Source organism: Schistocerca americana, chromosome 6 (assembly GCF_021461395.2).
Source record: "Schistocerca americana isolate TAMUIC-IGC-003095 chromosome 6, iqSchAmer2.1, whole genome shotgun sequence".
Lineage (NCBI taxonomy): Eukaryota > Metazoa > Arthropoda > Insecta > Orthoptera > Acrididae > Schistocerca > Schistocerca americana.
This window is the reverse complement of record NC_060124.1, coordinates 608,941,363-608,962,409: the sequence shown is the minus strand read 5'-3', so window position 1 is coordinate 608,962,409 and position 21,047 is coordinate 608,941,363. Positions and strand designations below refer to the sequence as shown.

Sequence of the window (21,047 nt, the reverse complement as noted above, 5' to 3'; positions counted from 1 at the left end):
ACATTCAGAGTCTGATCCAGTCCTGGAAAGTATCCTGTCACAAGTGGGGCACTTTTGGGGTTCTTCTGTGGGAGGTTCTTGGTGAATGTTCCTCTTTACTCCTAAACTGTTCACATTGTACCTAAACTTTCCTACATATTTAAACTTTTTTTTATTTTTTATTTTTTTTTTCAAGTTTTACTAAATTCAGATTTTGTTTTTCATTCTGCACAGGATACATACTTTTGGAAATTCAGATCTTCATAATGCACATCCTGATGAAAGAGCTATTTTTTATGAGGACAAGATCTACTCTAAGAGAAAAATCATAGATTTCATTTCAACCCTGAACGCATTTAAGACTGCAGTTTGCGTTGGGGAAATGTTTAGAGGTGAGAATCACAAAATTCTGTCCATTGATAATTCATGTATTTACTACTATGGAACCAGAGATGCCACTGGAAATGTTTAAAGGTGAGAATTATAAAATTCTGTCCACTGATAATACCTGTATTTACTACTATGGAACCAGAGGTGCCTCTAAATATTTGTTGTGTTCATCGCCGAACGAATTAAGTGTCATACAGTTATTAATATCACATGATAGTGTTATAGCTGGGATAGTTCAATTTTATAGTTCAAATTTCTGATTACTCATTATATATTTGATCAGGTGTAGCTCTTGTGACACAAGTGTGAGCAACTGTTCAGCAGTGGTGTGCATTGTTACAGTTGCAGTTACGAAGTGCAGCATAATGGGGGGGGGGGGGGGGGGCGGCAAGGACTCGGCTCCCAAGCAAAGGAGAATTTGAGAGTGGTGTAGTAATGGATACTATTGCGAATGCTGCAATCCATGCAAGAACATTGGTAAAGTGGTGCCATATCTTTAATGGCAGACAATAATACTAATTCTAAGATGTTTAACTTCTGTGTGGCAAAAGTCTCCACAATCCATTCTTAATTGTAATTAGTGTGTGCATGCTCCTCTGTGTGTGTGTGTGTGTGTGTGTGTGTGTGTGTGTGTTTTCATGCTCTTCTGTGTGCACCTGTCAATGACTCAACACTGCTATTCTGTGAGTGGCCTCCTTTTCTCTTAAAATATTTAGTCTCCTAGATCTTTCTGTACTATTTCATTCATTGAATATATATCAAACAGTGTAGGTCAAGAGGGCACCAAGTGAAAGACATTTGTGCGATGATGTCTGTTCCTTTAGAAAGTCATAGTGATGTTTGCAAAATCAGCATCAAAAAATAGTGAGGTATCCTTATGGCAGATGATGATACTATGATGCATGTGTAAAAGTAAACCTGAAACATATGCAAGGTGAACATGTGTGGATGTGCCCTACATTACTAATTGTTAGGAAGCGTCACAAAAAATTAAATAATGAACATGTAACATCAAAAGAAAATATATTGTTTTAACAGATGATGAGTGACAATCAACTCAAAGATATCGAGTGCTTGTGAGAAAATAACAAGAGCTGGAAAAAAATGTGAAGCACTTGATTGGAAACATTACCTTTGTTAGTATTGAATGAATGTGGAATTTTTTGTACTTAATATGTAGAAACAATGCCGTATTCATTCAATAAATATTTGGCTGTAGTGCCCTCCATGAAAAAGGTACAATACAATGTTGTTGTTAATGGGCATTCCACGCAGAAAATGTGGTATGTTCCGAATAAAATGTGCAAGCAAGTGCAACTTCTAAGTACAGCTTAATTGATATCACTATCAAATAAATTTTCTGCATTACACCCTGCTTGTGGTAATACAACCAACATAGGCAAACCAAAAAGTAGTGACAAAAATTCTGATAAAGATTCGAAAAAGGACTTTCCGATGCAAAGTTGCTGCAGAGGACTTTTACTGTGTGCCATAACAGAGGAAAGTCAACTAAAATAAAGGCAGTTGTGTTGCGATTGTAGGTGGCTGCTTGTATATGAAGGTGAGAACAAGACAGCCCTGCAATGTTTTATAAATTTATTGTCGAAACTGTCAAACCAAACAACATCATCACAATTGTGCCTCTCCCACATGATTTTCCACAGCAGTGATGTATAAATAAAGAACTACAGTTCTACAATTATGAACTAAAAATTGTGTGATAAGTTTTTCTATTTACATTTGCTAGGCACAAGTAAAATGAACTGTGGTAAACACACACGCCATAGAGTGCACATAAACAATAAGAGAAAGGCCAAGCTAGTTTCCCAGACATGTGAAGTTTGTGACAAAGCTATTTATTGGGGGAAGGGGGGGGGGGTTCAAATTTCCCTTCACCAAAACCACAAAAAGAAAGAAAGAAAGAAAGAAAGAGAAATACAGGAGTGGAGGATGTAGTTCAGATGTGCGAGACTACTGCTCACTTCAGGAAAAACCAGACTGTGAAATAAGTAACAAGTCACTGCAACACAGTCCTAAAGACACAGCCAATGCAATTGGGTACTGTAAAAATTGTAACATAAACAGTGTGATTCATGCAAAGCACTAAATCAATAAGGATGGATAATATCTTTGCAGATAGTGCATCTCAGTATTCATTATCTCAGAAACAATTGAGACTTACTGCAAATATTCATTGACAAAACTCATATGTTAGCAGTAACTGAATATCGACTGAAACCCCATGAAAAAATATATTACAGGTTAGAAGGTTACTTACTAATAAATAGTTATTGCAGGCAATGCCATAAACATAGGGGTGTTGCAGTATAAACATACAACAATCTAAAAAATATTTAAAAAAAAAAAAAAATATGCTTTTCCGGAACACCATCCCAAAGAAGAAAGGTGCTGTGACTTAATACTATAGATGTCCAGATTGGTCCTAATGAACTTACTATATTTGGTGACTTGAACATAGCCAAATGCCATAGATGGAGATTAGGAGAAACCGACATTCGTCATCAACAATGTGGCCATCCACAACTGAAGCATGAATGGCAGCATGTAATGCAGCACTGTTGACATTGCGCCGGTCACAGAAGCCGTTCACGAACAATGACATTTCCAATGAGAGTTGCCCTGTAGATTCAGTGTTCCAAGTGAGAGTTTACTCCAATAGCTGAGTGCTGTACTTTCCACACGAACACATCATATACCAGTACTAACCACAGTGAACAATTGGTGTAGTCAAACTTATGGTGAACAGAGAATAAAATTGAGTCTGGGTCTTCAGTATGATCCTACTTGGACATTTATTTTCTCCATTCCTGCAAGGCATATACTCGGTGTGGATTTTTTCTCTCTTCATCTGTTGTCAGATTTCCCCAACCGTCGTTTACTTCCAGCGAGCCGCACTGCCAGTTTGTCAACTGTGTCATTTGTGCTGGCAAATGAGGAGTCGACTGTGCCCATACAACTGTGTGGAAACCACTCAGACGTGTCACATGATGCTGACTGATGCATCCAAAAGGTTTTTGGCCAGTGGAAACCGTTACTATAGTAAATGACGGAAGTCTTTTCAGCGACATACTTCGAAAAGTGTCGAACCAATAAGCATCGTCTTGTTTCATTCCTCTTGCTTTTTGGAGGGACATTACCAACCGAGCACAAACTGTAACTTTGCTATTGACATCTGTGAAACTTTTCCCTGGTGAAAAGAGGATTTCGGAAATGATAAGGAACTGGCCGTAAGCCATTCCTGAGAGAAAACTTTCTGGGGGAAAATATCGATCTCGAAAATTTTCTAAAAGATTCGGGCAGTCCCTGGAAATGACAGTCACACGTTTCGACCACCTGTTCAGCATATAGCCCAACATTTCTCCCTTTGTTATTTTTCTCTCTTTATGTTCCCACACTAGAGAACAGTGAGCAAATGGCGCTAAATAAAAGACATCTGGATTGACTGGAGCATTGTGACGTAAAATGTTTAGATGCAAATTTCTGGAAGAGGCATTTCAGTACACTTGAATGGGTGTGCCTCATTTTTCATAAGGTGATGGTAGTACAGCGGAGTCTAGTTAATTTTTTTTCATTGGCGGAACAAAAAAAAAATGTTACTGATTAGCAGTTACTGTTTGAGATGAGGGAATTCTCCACAGAACTGATGAGCTCTGTACTTTCTCTTCGCTTCATATTCTGCTCTGAATAAAGTGACTTCAGATGCTGCCAGCAGAGAGGACACTTTTGCTCTGTTTGCAGCGTTTTACACTCTGCAGAGACACTTTGGGTTCCGCATGCAGCTAGGACAGGACGCTCCGGTCAGAGATTTTGGCCAGACTTGTCAACAATGCAGCAGCAGTACACAGTGGTCCATCACCACCGCCTCCAGCCGTCATGTTCATGCTCCCAATGGTTGTGAGATTTAGTGGCAGCACCAGTGGTTCAGGTCATGATGAATTTAGTAACCCTCAATAATTTCATGGTTAAGTTCTTTTAATTAGCATGGTTCATTGGGGGAGATATCTAGATAAATAACTAATTAGTATCGCTTCTCATTCTCTTCTGGCCACCAGTGGTGGGAAGTGTCGTCACCGGCCAGTACACAGTATCTACACTTGACCTGGTCACCACTCATGCTCGGACGTTAAGTAGGTTCGATTGTACAGAAGCATTTTTGTTAATTCTGGTAATGCCAGAGGGCGTTTAAAAAACTTGCTGTAATAGGACCTTCTATGCTTTTCCAGCATAAATTTAAGCCTTTTGGAGTGACACACACCATGCAGATCCTATTATACATATAGTCATTCCTACTGTCTAGCCCTTGCCTGCTGTACGTGTCGCCGGCATTACTTTAACATTCCTAAAAATCTGCACATTCTTCTGTCAGGAAGTGGTGACAGATCATCTGATGAGACAACATACCCCAAAAATTGCATCTCTCCTGTCCACAAAGATTGTTTTCGACAAACAAGAGATGCAATTTCCAGGATATGTATTCTCATCAAATGATTTGTCACCTCTTCCTGATGAGGATTCCGCAGATTTTTAGGAATGTTAAAGCATTACTGGCGACGTGTTCCAGGGCTGGCAAGTGAGCAGGAACATCTGACCGCACTGCTCTCAGACAACCATATAGGTAATAGGAAGATACCTTGGACTTGGGTAGATGAAGCAGCATTGGTACAATCACATGGCTGGCTCACCCGTGCGTTAGCACCCCATTGGCTCTAAATGTGGATGCAACCCAAAATGCAATTGGTGCAGCCCTGCAACAGTGTGTGGATAGTCAATGGCAACATCTCGCCTTTTACTCCCAGAATCTTACACCACAGCGGAAGAATTGGAATACTGTCAGTGGCAAGTCGGTGGTGGTCAACAGGACCATTAAACATTGTCAATTGTCTGTGGAAGCAAGACATCTTACATTTTACTGACCACAAACTACTAATTTCTTTGTTCCAACATGCAACGGGTCATGGCTCACTGCGGCAATGTTGACAAGCAGAATATATAGTCCAACTTACAAATGAAGGGCATCGCATTCCAGATGCCAGACTACAGGCGGGCCATGGGCAGAGAGAGTGTCTGAGCAACACGAGCACACAGCGCTGCACAATTTGCTTCAAAATGAACACACAGCCTGTAGCTGTGACTTACTTCTGTTGTATATATTGCCACAAGTACCTGGTGCAACAGATCCCATGACAGACAACACCCGTACCTTCCCGCAGAACTACATGCCATGATCTGCTGCCTGAATAGTCGCTATGTGTGCTGTAGCTTTGTAAGTTACCAATTGGTAATTGTACAGTCTTGGCAACATGTCAAGATTTGTCTTTGCAGGCAGTGGCCAGCATCTGGATGACACTGAAAACTTTGTGTTGGATACGTTGCAGTTGTGTTAATACTGTGTCTGATGCCAAATACGCACTTCGAGACATACAAGATGACTGGAAGTACGAGCTAGCTCCAGAGGAGAAGTTTGCACTGAGTGGTTAATTCTTCATCTTTTATGAGGGGATGCAACTTGCAGAAAACTGCACAGCCTTTGTCTGCTGCAGTGGTGTGGTGCTTGTTTCATGTTAGACTTCAATCTATTTAAAAGCCCAGGTGTGTGATAGAATTTCTCCAAATCAGTTTCCTACTGTCAGTCGGGAGTTGGTCAGACAGCTTGATTTTTGAGGTAAAATAGATAACATGACTCATCGTGTTCTTGATCTCGATCTTCCACCAATTACACCACTGCATAATCTTATCCAGGTGTTGCTGAAGGTTGTAATTCATTTGGAGGACACTGCAACTATTTTTGTGAATAGCAGTGTCATCAGTGTAAAGAACAATCTCTTTACCAATTTGCTTAGGAATGTCATACGTGTATTGGTATAAACGACGGAAACTGAAACCGAGCCTTGCGGGACTCTTGCCGCAATCTGCTGTGCCTCGCTGGACTTCTCTCCATTCCTTACGAAGAACTGTTCTGTAAGGAAGACATCAAATATTCAGGTTAAATGTGCTGTGTACCCTATTTGATCTGCTTATAAATTAGGCAGTCATGCCAGATGTGGTGCAATGCCTTGTCTATGCCCAGGAACACTGCTCCTGTTGTTCCTCTCCTTACTCTGGCCACACAAATCTGTTCAATAAACTTACGGGATTAGTCGATAGTGAAACGCTCAGCAGGGAATCCAAACTGTTCAGGCATAAGGATATTGTTTTCAGTCAGGAACTGATGGAGGGGTAAAAGGACTATTAACTCGGGGATTTTACTGAGGCCAGATAGGAGAAAAATGGGCCTGTAGCTTATGGGAAGGAGTAGGTTTTTGTTAGTTTTGGGTAGGGTGGTGGTCTTTGCAGTTTTCTACACTGAGGGGAAGTACGTTAGCTTCAGGCAGGCATTAAAAATGCTTGCTAGGTACATTATAGTGGGAGGGGGAAGCTAGTTTAGGTATAGGGTAGAGATTCGATAAGGACCAGGAGCCTTGTATTTATCCTCGTGCTTGATGAGTGCACATATTGTCGGGTCATTAACAGGCACAAATTCTCTCATAGGGCATGTATTTCTTACCCGAGTCACTCATCCAATATCTGTTCTCTCCTGCCTACCGTTCTCGTCGTCACGGATGACGTCAGTTCAGAATTGTGACTCGAATGATTTTGCTATTATGTCTGCCTTTCCTTATTCGTCATATGCAAGACCGTTCTCACCGTGGAGTGACTTGTTATCTCTGGTGGAGCTTTTCATTGCCAGGTTACTTTCCAGATTTTGCGTCTGGATAATCCTGTTCGGAAGATCTTAGTTTCTCCTCCCAGCAGTGCCTCGTGTGCTCCTGTAATCATTGTTTCACCCGGTCCTCTAGACTCCGCAACAGGCGGCGGTCGGCTGGGTCGTGGTGGTGTTGCCACAGCCTACACCTCCTGGGTTGGCGACTGTGAGGTTCCAGATGTCAGGGCGGCAGGTTCCTGGCGTAAAGATCAGTAGTAATCCTAATGCCATTTGCATGAGCACAGTCACTGAGGATGCCAGTGCATTGTTCAATGGCTTCGTCCACGTGCCCTTCCATCTAAAGCGGCATAATTTCCTGCGTGTTCTTTCCCTGTCCCAGTTTATCACTTGTGTGCTTGCCATGCTCCCGACATCATCTACAACACTGGCAAGATCCAGCACAACAGGACTTTGGTTGGATTTCAGTTCATAGTGCACTGTGGACGATGCATCGAGGTCTAAGTTTTTGTGACAAAAATGTCGAGTATATCAGAATTCTTGTTCACATCTCCAGGAATGTGCTCGGGCTCATCAGGGACGATGACACTGAGGGTGGACCGGAACAGAGATAAGTGAATCGGAAGGGGGTGGGGGTAGGCTGTGATAATTTGCCAAAGGTTTTAGCCAATTTTTATTTCTATACCGGCAGCCTCGATATTCTGAGTCTGTGGAAGGTCCGAGGTATGGAAACACGTTTTGCCCTCAACCAATATCATTGTTTCGCAACCTGGGTGGTCCGTGCAGTCGAACTGGGTGATGGCGTAGTTTCTAACAGCAAATAATTCTTCAGGGGTGTTTCTGTCAAACATATAATATTAATAGCATGCCAGTCGAGAAAGTCTTTCAAAACAAGATTTTCTTGTTTTAATGCTGTTGGTGTTCCAGGCTGCAATTTTGATTCTGTTGGACCGACAGAGACTCATCAAAGTGTGACATTAATGAAATTGCTCCTTCCCCAATAATCATGATATTTTTGTTTGGGCAACAGGTGCAGCATGAAACTTTGCCAAGGTGCCCCTAAATGTGAAGGAGATCACAGAAAAGCAAACAGCTGCCTCAGCTCGCAGCTCGTCGAGGACAGTTGCCGGTCGAACGCTGGGAGGAGACTGCAGTTGTTTGTTAGCAGACTCCACACCCTGGGAGGGGAGGTCCGAGAAGGTGGGGCGTGCAGTGGCCAGGCGGCAGTGGCTGCCGGGGCACATACGTGGGGGAAGTGCAGGGTGTAGATCAAGCCCTGGCACACTCAGTTTGCGGCTTTTGATGGTGGCAGATCTCGAACCTGTGACTGGCTGAGGGAGCAGAGCTCAAAGGTGCTGTCGCAGCTGCAGTAGCAAACTGCGAGGAAGCAGCTGTAACGAATGGCTATCTCCACATAGTACGCTATTTGCTGGCGTGTCACACTTTTTGGTGCATGTGTTAGTGACATGGGGGTCAGCGCATTTGACACACTTAAGTGGGGGGCTACAGTTCTTAGTGCTGTGAAGGAGCTGGTGGCACTATACAGGGTCTTTAGGTTGCTGATATTTTTTGACTGTAACAACCCCTGTTCTTTTGGTTTGGCTGTGTAATTGCCTTGAAAGAGGTGCACTTTTGTTGACCCTCTCCAGGTTTTGCTGGGTTAGACGTGCTTCTCTTGGTTGACCTCAATTAATTTAAAATTTGCAGAATATTAGGTCTCCTTTAGTTTCTGGTGGGTCAGTGTCACAAGGGAACCTTTTGATAACACCTTGAAGGCATCACGCTCTATTGTGAGATAGGTGTGGTGGGTGATGTTGTTCCATTGGAAATATTCTTTTATTGCTCTAATAGTCGGCTGGTGTAGGAGCCTGAAATTTAGGTTATGTGCCCCTGCAGGTGGTGTTGAGGCCATCTTTGAGCTTGGGAACAATCTCCCTGATAATAGTGGCGACGATGTGGGAGGGATCTGCTGGGTTCCCTTCACTGTGATTTTATCCACCTCTGGTGTTGAGATGGGGACAAAGCTATTGGAGGTGGGGGATGTTGGCACGTCATCTCTGCTGATGGAAGATTCTGAAGCGAGCCTGCTAGGAGCCAGTCGCTTGGTCGCTGGCATCACACCTGGGTCCTATTGTTTCTATGGTTTTGCCTTTGTAGTGTTTGTGGTAGGATGGCTGCAGGAACCTAGAGGCTGAGCAGTGCAAGAAACTGGGGCTTTGGGTTAACCCAGAGTGTCTGCAGAAGCGCTCTCTTATGTCAGATCATCACTGCCGAGGGGCACTGGTTGTTAATTTGTTAGTAGCTCGACCGTAGACAACACGCAGGTATCTCAGTAATGCCATGGGCCTTGGCGTAGGAATTTCCCCACTCTTGGAGGAGCAGGGAGGATTCACTGTAGCAACTTCGATTGGAGCACGTTGGTAGCAGTGCAGAGGATTGACAATGAAAACAGCCTGAATTCCACAGCTAGCGTGCTGTCAGTATACTGGCACCAGCTACACCACAAACAGACTATGCCTACGGCTTCACCCAACAATTTTGCCATGCCCATGCAAAGTGTCCGCATCCAACACTCAAACATTCTGCTCAACAAAACAGAAGCAAAGTGATAAGACATTATGCAAAGATTAGTAGATCTCTCTCTCTCTCTCTCTCTCTCTCTCTCTCTCTCTCTCTCTCTCTCTCTCTCTCTCGTTTCTTAAAGTAAATACTTCTTTAATTATTTTCAAATAATGCCTTGTTACTGTGTAATTGGTTGAGTAGTTTGGCAGTCAGTTTAATATTTTAACACTGCAGTGGGACAACTGTTCAATCCTGTGTCCGGCCATCCTGATTTAGGTTTTCCGTGACTTCCCTAAATCGCTCCAGGCAAATGCCGGGATGATTCCTTTGAAAGGGTATGGCCAACTTCCTTCCCCATCCTTCCCTAATCCGATGAGACCGATGACCTCACTGTCTGGTCTCCTCCCCCAAAAACAACAACAACACTGTGCCGTACACCTTCCTGCACTCGAGTTGGACTTTATGGAGGTCAGGCTTCTTTCTTGTATTGTGATCATGGTATGCTTCATTGGTTTCGTATGGCAAACCTACCGGTGTGGATTATTAGACACTACACTTGCACAAGCAGTGTTCAAGACTAGCCCCCTTCTGGTCCTTCTGACGTCCTCAGATATCAGTTGTACTGAATCTTTGAAGAACTTTGCATTATTTTCAGAGTTCTTCATAAGTATGCCATAGTTGAAAAGTCCATCCTTTTTGGATCAAATAGTGTGCCTTTGCAACTTGCACTGCATTAAAATGGCAAATTGCCTGTGCCTGGTTGAATTCGACATCAGCAAATAGCAACCTTCCCTGCACCTCGTTCCTAAGGAGTGTACTGTGCGGTGGCCTTGTCAACACTACAGAGCTTTCATCACCTGCATGATTCCTGACAGATGCCCAAGCCTCTGCTCCATGACTAGAATTGTGCATGGAGCAGCACATGTGTATACAGCTTACCAGGTCGTGCCAAGGCCTACACACAGATTGCGGTGGCAAACGAGGACATCCTGAAGACAGCCATTATTACAATATTTGATTTATTTGAGAGAGAGTTCTTGACTTTCGGCCTCTGGTAAGCAGCGCAGATGTGGCAGGAGGCTGTAGATTCAGTGCTGCGTGGTCCGTCGTTTTGCTTCACGTGTCTGGACAACATCTTGGTGTTCTCTGCATCACCAAAACAACAATGCCAGCATCTTGTCCAGGTTTTCTGATTGAGTGAACACGGAATTGTGCTGAATGTGGTGAAGTATGTCCTCAGACTGACTTTCTAGGCCCCACCACATTACGCTCCCAGGCTCGCTACCATTGCCGGACAATGTTGAGGCTGTCTGCTAGCTTAAGAGCCACTGACAGCTGCGCTGGTGGGCTCGAAGGCTAAAGGTAACTTAGAAACTACGTGGACAGATGATACGATTGAAGCATTTGGGAAGTCAAGACAAGGGATAGCCGTTGCGGCATTTTTGGCACATCCTGAGCCGAATGCTCTGTTGGCCGGAGTAGTAGATGCCGAGTCAGACGGCAATAGGGGCATACTTCGACAACATGCTGACGTGACCTGCCAACCGCTATCTGTCTTTTCTAAAAAGTAGACTGCCTCACCGAAGTAGTGGAGTGCATGCGACAGGGAATTACTGGCGATGTATGAAGCTATCAGGTACTTCCACCCTCATATCGAAGTTCACGCCCTTGCAAACACGAGCTGCTCACATTTGCCTTCTGGCAAAATGACCTCAGCTGCTCGCCAGGACAACACAGTCAGCTGCTGTACGTAGCCCAGTTCACCACGGATGTCCAGCACATTTCATCTGTGGGCAACATTGTGGCAGACTGCCTCTCTCACATTGGAAGCGGCTCTGTGCCTCTGCGAGTGCCATATAGTCCGTCGCAGAGGCCAGATCGAGAGCATCGAGACCTGTTACGAGACACGGGGTCATCATTACAGCTACAACTTGTAGATGTTCCTGGCAGCGGCAAACAACTGTATTGCGATGTGTCCGCTGCCGAGTCAGTCACATCCGCATCTGCCTCTGAACTTCGATCGACAAGCGTTCAAATCCCTGCACAACCTGAACCACCTAGGTACAAGGTCTTTGCTCCATCTAGTTCTAGCTCATTTCGCGCGGCCAGAGGACAAGAAGAGTTGCAGAGAGTGGACAGAGTGTCAGTGCAGCTAAGTTAGGAGTACGTTCACGTGGCAGCAGGTAATTTCCCATGTGCCACAGCGTGCTTTGCACACATCCACAGCATCGGACCACTACCACCCTCGAATGACAAACATTGCCTGCTCACCATTGTTGTGAAATTCACTTGTTGGTCTGAAGCAATTCTGATAGACAATATCTCGGCCGAAACCATGGTGCAGGCCTTTGTAACACACACCGGATACTGCGGTTGCCCTCTCTGTGTCGCAATCGATAGAAGCAAACATTGGAGTCAGAGCTGTTCCCAAAACTGGTAGCACTTTATGGCATGAGCCATCATCGGATGACCAGCCACCACGTGTGGGCTGAAAACCACCACCACAGCCCAGCCTAGCGCCTACCTGTGTCCCAGAAGTGACCTACACAACTGCACTGCCTTTGCCAACAGCTCCTGTACCACACTGCACCACGAGATCTGGCCGTCATATGAACTTCCCGGTGCACTTCTAGATGGCACTCTGCTCCTACCGAGGGACTGTTGTAACATCTACAGCCATCATCTGGCGTGTGTTGTGTTAGTGCGCAAGTGTCAACCCGAATAAGTCTCCTGTGGGTTCCTGTGTAGAATGTACCTCACAATGCAAGCAAACAATAAGCTCAGTAGGTGCAACTGATCTGTACTTGTGTTCCTAGTCTTGTGAGCCTGATTTTTGGAACTCTGTATTTAGCATTCTATAGTGAAATAAAGTTTTGTTGTGGTTGAAGATGTTCTGGTGTGTGTGTGTGTGTGTGTGTGTGTGTGTGTGTGTGTGTGTGTGTGTATTACTCCTATAACATTATATATAAAATCAAAGATGAGGTGACTTACCGAACAAAAGCGCTGGCAGGTCGATAGACACACAAACAAACACAAACATACACACAAAGAATTTTCTTTGTGTGTATGTTTGTGTTTGTTTGTGTGTCTATCGACCTGCCAGCGCTTTCGTTCGGTAAGTCACCTCATCTTTGATTTTATATATAATTTTTCCCACGTGGAATGTTTCCTTCTATTATATTTACTCCTATAACAGACATAGTAGAATCTGGAGGCCTGATTGACACACACAGCGGCTGAGCTTTTATCTATATGTGGTTTTGCCGTCAATAAATGTCATAGATGTAAAGCCTTGTATTCATCTGTATGTTGTCTCAGAGAGACACATACCTTTGTAATTATGTACAGATGTTGTTAGCTCTAGAAAATGTTCAGTGCAAAATGAATGCCAGAAATTAATCATGACAATTATTTCGATACGAAAAAGGGTTGTTATATTTCATTTTTAACCATGAAATTGTTTTTAAACTAATCAGCTCTATTTCTGTGTCATTATGAATCTGCAATAGGCTTAAAACTTTTGAAACTATTTTCAAATTACCTTTGCAGTATGTTTGGTCAAATTGCTGTTATCCACAGCACCTTCACTCTGTTCATTCAAGATGGAAATTGACACAGATCCTTATTTTAGAACTGAGATATGTTCAGTTTTAATATAATGTGAAATGGACTAATACTTTTGCCTTCTAGTTTGAAATTTAGGCTTTGAGATGTCAACTAACTTAAACTAAAAATATCACATCCAATTGCTTGTTGTCGTGTAATAGTTCATTCTTCAGGTAGTGTATTTTCCTGTTCTGAAAAATCGGAAAGAACGTTTTTCAATTTCCAGAATGTATTAAAATGCTTTCCTTTAGAAATACTGCATGTCACAATGTAGGACAAGTTCACCATACTCCAGATCCAACAATTCACAGTACCTTCAGAATTCTCTTGTATTGAATGCCTTAACTCTAGCTTTATTCACACATTTCAGAATTGGCGGCATATTTAAGGGTTTTTTTTCACAGTGACTTTTGGTGTATAATGCAGTAATATTTTAGTACAGGATAATTTTAAAAAATTTTGAGCAAAGTTGCAGTGCCATTGATTCTACCTATCATTGACAGCTCTCCATCAGTACACACACACACACACATTGATGACTTCACTATAATATACACCAAAAGTTTTGTAGGCCTAATTTTAGTTTTTCAAATATTTCTGGTACTATTGCCTTAGCCTTAACCGTACCGTAGGTGCAACCACAACGGAGGGGTATCTCTTGAGAGGCCAGACAAACGTGTGGTTCCTGAACAGGGGCAGCTGCCTTTTCAGTAGTTGCAAGGGCAACAGTCTGGATGATTGACTGATCTGGCCTTGTAACAATAACCAAAACGGCCTTGCTGTGCTGGTACTGCGAACGGCTGAAAGCAAGGGGAAACTATAGCCGTAATTTTTCCCGAGGGCATGCAGCTTTACTGTATGATTAGATGATGATGGCGTCCTCTTGGGTAAAATATTCCGGAGGTAAAATAGTCCCCCATTCGGATCTCCGGGCGGGGACTACTCAAGAGGATGTCGTTATCAGGAGAAAGAAAACTGGTGTTCTACGGATCGGAGCGTGGAATGTCAGATCCCTTAATCGGGCAGGTAGGTTAGAAAATTTGAGAAGGGAAATGGATAGGTTAAAGTTAGATATAGTGGGAATTAGTGAAGTTCGGTGGCAGGAGGAACAAGACTTCTGGTCAGGTGACTACAGGGTTATAAACACAAAGTCAAATAGGGGTAATGCAGGAGTAGGTTTAATAATGAATAGGAAAATAGGAATGCGGGTAAGCCACTACAAACAGTATAGTGAACACATTATTGTGGCCAAGATATATACGAAACCCACACCTACTACAGTAGTACAAGTTTATATGCCAACTAGCTCTGCAGATGACGAAGAAATTGAAGAAATGTATGATGAAATAAAAGAAATTATTCAGATAGTGAAGGGAGACGAAAATTTAATAGTCATGGGTGACTGGAATTCGAGTGTAGGAAAAGGGAGAGAAGGAAATGTAGTAGGTGAATATGGATTGGGGCTAAGAAATGAAAGAGGAAGCTGCCTGGTAGAATTTTGCACAGAGCACAACTTAATCATAGCTAACACTTGGTTTAAAAATCATGATAGAAGGTTGTACACATGGAAGAACCCTGGAGATACTAAAAGGTATCAGATAGATTATATAATGGTAAGACAGAGATTTAGGAACCGGGTTTTAAATTGTAAGACATTTCCAGGGGCAGATGCGGACTCTGACCACAATCTATTGGTTATGACCTGTAGATTAAAACTGAAGAAACTGCAAAAAGGTGGGAATTTAAGGAGATGGAACCTGGATAAACTGAAAGAACCAGAGGTTGTAGAGAGTTTCAGGGAGAGCATAAGGGAACAATTGACAGGAATGGGGGAAAGAAATACAGTAGAAGAAGAATGGGTAGCTTTGAGGGATGAAGTAGTGAAGGCAGCAGAGGATCAAGTAGGTAAAAAGACGAGGGCTAGAAGAAATCCTTGGGTAACAGAAGAAATATTGAATTTAATTGATGAAAGGAGTAAATATAAAAATGCAGTAAATGATGCAGGCAAAAAGGAATACAAACGTCTCAAAAATGAGATCGACAGGAAGTGCAAAATGGCATACAAATGTAAGGATGTAGAGGTTTATCTCACTAGGGGCAAGATAGATACTGCCTACAGGAAAATTAAAGAGACCTTTGGAGATAAGAGAACCACTTGTATGAACATCAAGAGCTCTGATGGAAACCCAGTTCTAAGCAAAGAAGGGAAATCAGAAAGGTGGAAGGAGTATATAGAGGGTCTATACAAGGGCGATGTACTTGAGGACAATATTATGGAAATGGAAGAGGATGTAGATGAAGATGAAATGGGAGATACAATACTGCGTGAAGAGTTTGACAGAGCTCTGAAAGACATGAGTCGAAACAAGGCCCCGGGAGTAGACAACATTCCATTGGAACTACTAACGGCCTTGGGAGAGCCAGTCCTGGCAAAACTCTACCATTTGGTGAGCAAAATGTATGAAACAGGCGAAATACCCTCAGACTTCAAGAAGAATATAATAATTCCAATCCCAAAGAAAGCAGGTGTTGACAGATGTGAAAATTACCGAACAATCAGTTTAATAAGCCATAGCTGCAAAATACTAACACGAATTCTTTACAGACGAATGGAAAAACTAGTAGAAGCCGACCTCGGGGAAGATCAGTTTGGATTCCGTAGAAACACTGGAACACGTGAGACAATACTGACCTTACGACTTATCTTAGAAGAAACATTAAGGAAGGCTTTTGACAGTGTTGACTGGAATACTCTCTTTCAAACTCTAAAGGTGGCAGGGGTAAAATACAGGGAGCGGCAGGCTATTTACAATTTGTACAGAAACCAGATGGCAATTATGAGTCGGGCATGAAAGGGAAGCAGTGGCTGGGAAGGGAGTGAGACGGGGTTGTAGCCTCTCCCCGATGTTATTCAATCTTTGTATTGAGCAAACAGTGAAGGAAACAAAAGAAAAATTCGTAGTAGGTATTAAAATCCGTGGAGAAGTAATAAAAACTCTGAGGTTTGCTGATGACATTGTAATTCTGTCAGACAGCAAAGGACTTGGAAGAGCGGTTGAACGGAATGGATAGCGTCTTGAAAGGAGGATATAAGATTAACATCAACAGAAGCAAAATGAGGATCGTGAAATGTAGTCGAATTCAGTTGGGTGGTGCTGAGGGAATTAGATTAGGAAATGAGACACTTAAAGTAGTAAAGGAGTTTTGCTATTTGGGGAGCAAAATAACTGATGATGGTCGAAGTAGAGAAGATATAAAATGTAGACTGGCAATAGCAAGGAAAGCGTTTCTGAAGAAGAGAAATTTGTTGACATCAAATATAGATTGAAGTGTCAGGAAGTCATTTCTGAAAGTATGTGTATGGAGTGTGGCCATGTATGGAAGTGAAACATGGACGATAAATAGTTTGGACAAGAAGAGAATAGAAGCTTTCGAAATGTGGTGCTACAGAAGAATGCTGAAGATTAGATGGGTAGACCACATAACTAATTAGGAAGTATTGAATAGGATTGGAGAGGAGAGAAGTTTGTGGCACAACTTGACAAGAACAAGGGATCGGTTGGTAGGACATGTTCTGAGGCATCAAGGGATCACCAATTTAGTATTGGAGGGCAGCGTGGAGGGTAAAAATCGTAGAGGGAGACCAAGAGATGAATACACTAAGCAGATTCAGAAAGATGTAGGTTGCAGTAGGTACTGGGAGATGAAGAGGCTTGCACAGGATAGAGTAGCATGGAGAGCTGCATCAAACCAGTCTCAGGACTGAAGACCACAACAACAACAACAACAACAACAATAGTAACAAAAATATTGTTATTTACGAAAGTCCATAAATAACAGTACAGTGGTCACAGAGTACGAAAAAGGTAATGAAGCAATTGGGAAAATTATTGGGGTGAAGGTCAGCTAGATGGTGTACATGACACTGTCTGGAATATGAAAGATCAGAGTATGATGTAGTACTGGCGACAATAAAACAAAATATGTGGAACGGCAACAAGCTCCTTATAGATTAGACCCTGCCTTAAGGTAACTACTGGGAAACATGTCCAAATGTTGGTTTACGATGTCACTGCTATCAAGCCAATAGTTTAACAATTTCATTGGAACAACTGAAGGAGAAATACTGCACTCTGTTTAATTGAAGGATAATCATGGGTAAACATAAAGTGACTAGAAATTCTCTGAAGGCTTTTGCGAAAAGGACAAATGTTCCGCATTCCTATTTTCCTATTCATTATTAAACCTACTCCTGCATTACCCCTATTTGACTTTGTGTTTATAACCCTGTAGTCACCTGACCAGAAGTCTTGTTCCTCCTGCCACCGAACTTCACTAATTCCCACTATATCTAACTTTAACCTATCCATTTCCCTTCTCAAATTTTCTAACCCACCTGCCCGATTAAGGGACCTGACATTCCACACTCCGATCCATAGAACGCCAGTTTTCTTTCTCCTGATAACGACATCCTCTTGAGTAGTCCCTGCCCGGAGATCCGAATGGGGGACTATTTTACCTCCGGAATATTTTACCCAAGTGGACGCCATCATCATTTAATCATACAGTAAAGCTGCATGCCCTCGGAAAAAATTACGGCCGTAGTTTCCCCTTGCTTTCAGCCGTTCGCAGTACCAGCACAGCAAGGCCGTTTTGGTTATTGTTACAAGGCCAGATCAGTCAAACATCCAGACTGTTGCCCTTGCAACTACTGAAAAGGCTGCTGCCCTTCTTCAGGAACCACACGTTTGTCTGGCCTCTCAACAGATACCCCTCCGTTGTGGTTGTACCTACGGTACGGCTATCTGTATCGCTGAGGCACGCAAGCCTCCCCACCAACGGCAAGGTCCATTTTTCATGGGGTGGTTGTTATTATGTGTGTGTAATAATAATAATAATTATTATTATTATTATTATTATTATTATTATTATTATTATTACACTGCTGGCCACTGTAAATGCAACACCCTGAAGGAAGCATCCGAATCAAGTGAAATTTACACCATGAGTTTGCAGCGATGAGATATGCAACTGATTAGAATTTCAGTGCAGACGCACATCACGCGCCCCTGTGGCGCCACCTCATAGCGCCATTTAAGGCTTGGCGATTTCGACGAGTGTACGTTCGGCACGTGTGTTTACCTTGTGGTTGTTTCACAAGACGATCAGTTATGCCTCGTAGACAACAGCGAACATCTTTTGATCAAGTATACGAGTTCGACAGAGGAAGGATAGTGGCTTACCGAGATTGTGGATTATCATACAGAGAAATTGCTAGTCGTGTTGGACGAAACCAAACAACTGTAATGCGGATATGTGACTGTTGGATCCAGGAGGGTACGACGGACCGACGTGGTCGATCGCATTCACCTCGGTGCACCACTGCACCTGCTGATAGGCAAATTGTGCGCATGGCAGTGACGGATCGCTCAGTGACATCCCGAACCATAGCACAGCACATTGCGTCTTAATGCATCATCCAGTGTCTGCGCGTACCATTCGACGCCATTTACAGCAGAGTGGTCTGTCCGCAAGGCGTCCATTGCTTTGTCTACCATTGACACAGAACCACAGATGTCTCTGTCGCCAATGGTGTGATGACAGACGGATGTGGACGGCAGAATGGAATGACGTCTTTACTGATGAGGCACGCTTCTGTCTGCAGCACCACGATGGTCGGATTCGAGTGTGGAGACACCGTGGAGAGAGGGTGCTGGACAGCTGCATTATGCACCACCACACTGGTCTTGCACCGGGTATTATGGTATGGGGCAGTATTGGATATTACTCTCGCACGCCTCTAGTACGCATTGCCAGAACTTTAAATAGCCGGCGCTACATATCCGAGGTGCTGGAGCCAGTTGTCCTTCCTTACCTTCAGGGCTCGGCCACAGCCATATTTCAACAGGATAAAGCGCGACCACACATGGCACGCATTGTCCAAAGGTTCTTCGTCAATAACCAGATTGAATTGCTTCCCTGGCTGGCTCGCTCTCCGGATCTTTCGCCGATAGAAAACATGTGGTCCATGGTTGCTCAATGAGTGACCCAGATTACATCCCCAGCTGCCACACCAGATGATCTTTGGCAACGTGTGGAAGCTGCTTGGGCTGCTGTACCCCAGGAACACATCCAACGTCTCTTTGACTCAATGCCGAGACGTGTGGCAGCGGTGATCTCCAACAATGGCGGCTACTCTGGCTACAGATTCTGGCAGGAACCACATGTCACAGATGTCTGTAAACGTAATCATTTGATACTTGGTCAACATGTTATCTACAAAATAAATTTTGTTGTGCTACCTCTTGTCTTTCTTGGTGTTGCATTTATGGTGGCCAGCAGTGTACTACTTCTACTACTACTACTACTACTACTACTACTGCTACTATTATTTCTTCTTCTTTCGTAATTGCTGTTCCAGTTTCTTTATTGCAGTTATTCAGATTTTTGCCTGCGTCTTCTTTTTCATCCAGAGGCCTCCTGTAGACAGTTAGGGCAAAGCAATTGTTGCTTAGCTGCTGTTGATTGGTTATTGTTCAGAAAGCTTAAGTTTATGCTCTTCCAGAGCAAATGTTCTTTGTTTACATTTGTTTGCATGCCCATCTTCCGCAGCAGCTGTGAAACCAGTTATGGTTTTCCTGTCTTGAGGTTACTGCGATTTAATTAAAGAGAATTTTACCCCAGATGCATTTCTGTTTTATTTGTAAAGCATCGTCTGTGGTTATTCTGCAAATTGTATACATATGTTTGTCCATATTTGGTTATTTTAGATTAAAAACAGTGTTTTGTTTATAAAGTTGGAGTGCATGCTGCATACAGTGTTTCTTTACATATTCTTCAAACCACTTCCTCTTCCATCCTTGTTAGCAGCAGTTGATGTCGAAAGACTTCATTTCATATATACACTTGGCAATGTTTGTCAGTATGCAGTATTTCTTGCAGTGTGTGTGTGTGTGTGTGTGTGAGTGAGTGAGTGAGTGAGTGAGTGAGAGAGAGAGAGAGAGAGAGAGAGAGAGAGAAATCTTTTTTTGTGGGGTGGGCTGGAGTGATTATAGGACAGAACTTGGGAGGAGATGCTAGTGGATATATGCGTGTATTTAATGTTATATTAAGTGGTTGGTTAGTTTAAAGAATGTGTGGTTTGCCAGGTTGGTCATTTATGAGTTGTTTATTTGTTGTTATGGTTTTTTGAATGTGGTAGCTTTTGTAAGATGAAGTGGTGTTTTTAGTTGTTGTTTAGCCTTATGATTTCTTTGTCTGTGTCACTGGTTGTAATGTTTTGTTGCTGGCTGGTGTAAGTGTAATGCAAAAGTTAAATGATTTGTCCTATGTTTCCATGTTCTTAAGTGTTCTTTGTATCTGATGTCCAACCTCCTCCGGGTTTGACCTATGTATCTTCCATCACATTTATTGCATTTCAGTTGGTATATTTCTCATTTATGGTGTTGTTCAGTTTTTCCTGTTATTTTTGGGAAGTATTTTTAAACTGAATTGTTGATTTGGTGGGCTATTTTTATGCCTTGTATTTGAAAATATTGGATATTCTGTGTGTGTATTGGTGGTTGCATGTCATTGTGTACCATCTTTTTTTTGTTTCTTTCTCAATGTGTGTTGTTCCATATCTTGTATTTTGTGTGTGTCTTTGTGAGAGTCTGTCTTTGTGTTTGTGGATATTTGTTCTTTTCTGTTTCCTGAGTTTGTTGTTAAGTTTTCCTGGTATCTATTCTTTGTGGCTATTTGTATTATGATATTCATGTCTTTTTGATAATTGTCTGTATCTAATGGTAAT

General features: G+C 42.7%; 1 protein-coding gene across 1 annotated transcript in view; it reads left to right on the top strand.

Moving 5' to 3' along the window:
• LOC124620346 (DNA mismatch repair protein Msh6) overlaps nt 1-21,047 on the top strand; it is a 198,657-nt gene that overhangs the window by 70,999 nt on the left and 106,611 nt on the right. The window contains exon 11 of the mRNA XM_047147020.1: nt 214-371. Coding sequence (XP_047002976.1) covers nt 214-371 — 158 coding nt within the window. The remainder of the gene's footprint in view (nt 1-213; nt 372-21,047) is intronic.